Genomic DNA, 3,984 nt, shown 5'->3' with positions numbered 1-3,984 from the left:
GAACATATTATGTAGACCTAGTAATAATGTATAATATCGGGCATATATTGTTTAATTTCGTCTTCGATCAAAGCATTCCCCATAGAAATACGTTATAAATAATAATAATCAACGCAATTGTATGAATACGAAATCAAATTTGTTATTACAAATTGCAATGATCACAAAACGAATGTGGCGGTCGATATCGGGATGATGAAATAAGAGAAATGCTTTTGTTGGACAGAAAATTAGATTAGCTCCGTATATATAATAATCATATAATGCAACATCATCTATCCGTCATTTCCACACAGTGACTCATATAGTATTTACATGAAATACTCCAGTGGCAGTTTTCGACCAGTTTATTATCTACGTAAGATAATAATTTGAGTTGATGACTTAATGTGAAGCGCATACAATCTTTCTAGCATTAGGCCTATGCTATACAAACGTATTATTATTATTATTATTATTATTATTATTATTATTATTATTATTATTATTATTATTATTATTATTATTATTATTATTATTATTATTATTATTATTATTATTATTATTATTATTATTATTATTATACTCATGCTTATTCTAGAAATGTTAGGAGCCTATTCCTTTACTTTATTAAAAATGTAGAAAGACAGGTAGGTACAACAAACACACACTTAGAAGATAGTATCCTACAGTCTCCATATCACCGAGGATCTATAGATTTATCCGTTTCCCGAATCTAGAGCAGTCAATATGTGTTTTATATACCTCATAAATAAATTCAACTAGGCTTTAAAAACCAATGAAAAGAGTCCCCACAAAGGCCTAGGCGGTAAGCCTTCTTCCTAGGCCTAAGCGGTCAAAGGGCCAATCTCTCTCGTTGTAGAGGTTGCAGTCCCTTTTACCCCCGGGCGCGTCATAAATTACCGACGTTTTAAGTGGGGCCTAGAGATTACATCGCGACAGGGAAAACATTTCTATCATTTATGAATTATCATTCAAACTACGTCATATGAGTGGAGGTTGAAGTTATTACTCTGTTTTTTAACCAATCAGATACCTGAAATCTATGCATGCGGTATATAATAATTGCTATGTTATGCAATGATTCAGTTAACGACGATAATAACTTCTGTTGATTATGGTGATATGTTAATGAAGATTAATTGATTAAAATGATGGTGACGATTTAAAAAATACTCACCAAAAATCCACACCAAAATCATAACTTCCACGTCTGTTGGAGCAGGCCCTCTAGTGTTCGTTCTTTTCTCTGCATACGCCCCACCAACATCAAGAGAAGCAAGGATCAGCAAGACGAGAAAAAGAAGATACGCTGAGCTATGACAGAGGAACTTCAAGAATGGAAGACGAAGAAGCTGTCCTATCTTGTGACACGGAAATAAAAGGTACATTATACATAACATAGGATACGAGAGTCCGATAAAACAACTAATCATTATTTTAAGTGCCCAATGTTGACGTCTCCACCCAGGCAACCCTCTGTACCACACCTCGGCTAGTAATTGCTGGCAACTTGGATGAGCCGTAAACTGGAAAAAAAAAGAAAAAAGAAGACAGAAAATTAGACTTTCATCTTTTAAAACTCCAATAACAAGTGTAAACATTTGCGGACACGAGGGTCTGGCATATTCGACGGAGGGGTCTGAGCCAAGGGAACGATGAAGCCTCGGTCGACGGCCCGGAATTAAAAGTTCCATGTAGGGTTCACGGGGAAAGTTTTTATGGCTTATTATGGTCCAAAGTGGCGCTATTTGACCACAATATTAGGCAAATTATATATAGGCAAATTATTATTTTATTAATGTTTATCGGACGACCTAGTCGACCGATCAAACATTTAAAGAAAATGAGGGGATGGATATTAAGTTAGAAATTGACAATGATACTTAATATAATCATGGACTTAGATATAATAGTTCGGTTTATATAGCGCGCGCTTTACACTAGAATCCGTGGACTAGCTCGTACAGTAAAGAAAAAGTGAGGAGGATTATATATTTAAATATTTATTTATCTCGATATATTTTAGTTTAGATTAAGATTATTTTGTTAATTCTCTTGATGGGCTATGCGTCGTATGTAAATTTTAAATGAAGCCGGGCACTCACTGCCTACGGTCGTACGGCTCAGTTAGTGAACGCTCTGTCATTTTGGACGTGTGTCCTGATAAACTTAAGTGATTTAATTTGATTTCAGGAAAGGGTAAAGAAGGACAGGAAATGGATATAAAATGGTAGGAATATATATATTAATGGAAGCTAGCTACGTTAAACGAGAAAATGAGAAGACTTGATGGATATTAAGTTAAGGCAGGAATATGAAGGGAGGGAATGTTTAAGACAGGGATAATGATGATAGGAAATACGAAAACTGGAGATGATGAAGAGAGGGATATAAAGCCTAGATGACAGGGAAGGATTTGTTAATGAGGACATGGATACGAATGATGGCTATGTAAGGAAGGAGAAGTAACAGTGGAAGAAATTGAGAGATCAAAGAGATGGATATGAATTTTGTGAATACTGAAAAATGGAAGGTATTGATATGAAGAGAGAAATGTTAAAAAGTAAGGGAGGGGGTTGAAAGGATGGGAAATATACGGGATAGGTAAGGAGTGAAAAAGATAAAAGAAAGCAAATTGATGGAGAAATAATTAAGGAAATTGGTGGATAAAGGATGGGATATTTACAGAAGAGTTAAGAGGTAAAGTATTGTATCTTAACGGAAAGGAAAACTGAATTAAATGGAATGAGGAGAAATATGCATATGAAGTTGAGATGATAGAAAAGCGAATTGAGAATAGATATGAAGATAGGAAAAGATAACGGAAAATAATAAATAATAAAGGCTATTGATAGAAGAGATAGATACACCATTATGATTGGACGAATCTAGAAATAGGCCCAAGGTAAAGTGTCGTAAGTATATATTCCTTATCTTTTGTCTGTTTTTTCATAGTTTGCTTATTATCATAGCGATTTTTTGTACAGTTCTTTAAAAGCAACTTTTTTTTTATCTTCATTAGTATTACATTATGAATAATGTTTTAAATGTAATTTCTCAGAAACACCATAACTAAGTCCATATGGTGCAAATGGTGTTTGTTTATTCATATCAATAATGTGTTGAAAGCAAGAGACAACTAATAATCCAGATATAGATGAATGGGACAGAAGTCACTAAATGCCACGTTATGTGATTAGCTGGACCAATTTTATATACACCAAATGATAATAATATTAGGCCTACTGTACTGTTGATCGTCGCTTTCGGCACAAAATGTTCAGATCATGGCGCCACAATTCCGGGGTATAGTTATGGTTTAGATTCATAGTAATACACAAAGGTTATCCACCGTGTTTTAGACTTTATGTTACATAATTTGTAACATTTTTCTCATCAATCATGCATTAATATTATTATTATTATTATTATTATTATTATTATTATTATTATTATTATTATGTAAATACTGTTTATTTTATAATTAATCTATTATAGTGGATTTTATTTTGTAGATAACAATTTTATCAGAGAGAAGAACTTTTTTCCATAATCATCACCATCACCAACATAAATAATGACTAGTTAAAAAAGAACTTGACTCCTTAACCAACACAAAAACCAAAACCTAATAGTGAGGCAGATGACAATAAATTAGTTCACTTCGACCTTGCACTTTTGATGAACTATTTACCGTTGAACGAGAAAGACGTAAAATTAACTGAAATTATGTGGCTATTGCGAAACACAACATTACGATTTTTTTATATATATATTGACATTACTCCATTGGTCTCTTAAAAAAGTAATCGAAAATATCGAACAAGCTAAGACCACTAAATAGGAAAAACGCTAAGCTTTGAAACAATCATAAAATCAATAAAAGTAATATAAAAACAGAATCAGTGAATGCGTATCAAGGAGCGCCAACAGTATAATTTAGTGTAAATGTACCGTACAGAGCTTAATTAGGTATATATA

The 3,984-nt window shown here is 32.9% G+C and overlaps 1 protein-coding gene across 4 annotated transcripts in view; it reads right to left on the bottom strand.

Annotated features, from left to right (window-relative positions):
- Window positions 1-3,984, bottom strand: part of LOC117119227 (short transient receptor potential channel 4-like) — a 69,647-nt gene that overhangs the window by 25,281 nt on the left and 40,382 nt on the right. For all 4 annotated transcript variants that reach the window (XM_033264033.1, XM_033264035.1, XM_033264036.1 and 1 more), the window contains exon 4: window positions 1,181-1,529. In XM_033264033.1, the coding sequence (XP_033119924.1) occupies window positions 1,181-1,529 (349 nt within the window). The remainder of the gene's footprint in view (window positions 1-1,180; window positions 1,530-3,984) is intronic.

Source organism: Anneissia japonica, unplaced genomic scaffold (genome assembly GCF_011630105.1).
Source record: "Anneissia japonica isolate Jap-2015-1 unplaced genomic scaffold, ASM1163010v1 scaffold2692_len624387_cov171, whole genome shotgun sequence".
Classification (NCBI taxonomy): domain Eukaryota; kingdom Metazoa; phylum Echinodermata; class Crinoidea; order Comatulida; family Comatulidae; genus Anneissia; species Anneissia japonica.
Note: the sequence above shows the minus strand (reverse complement) of the source record. Positions and strands in the feature narration are given on the sequence as shown.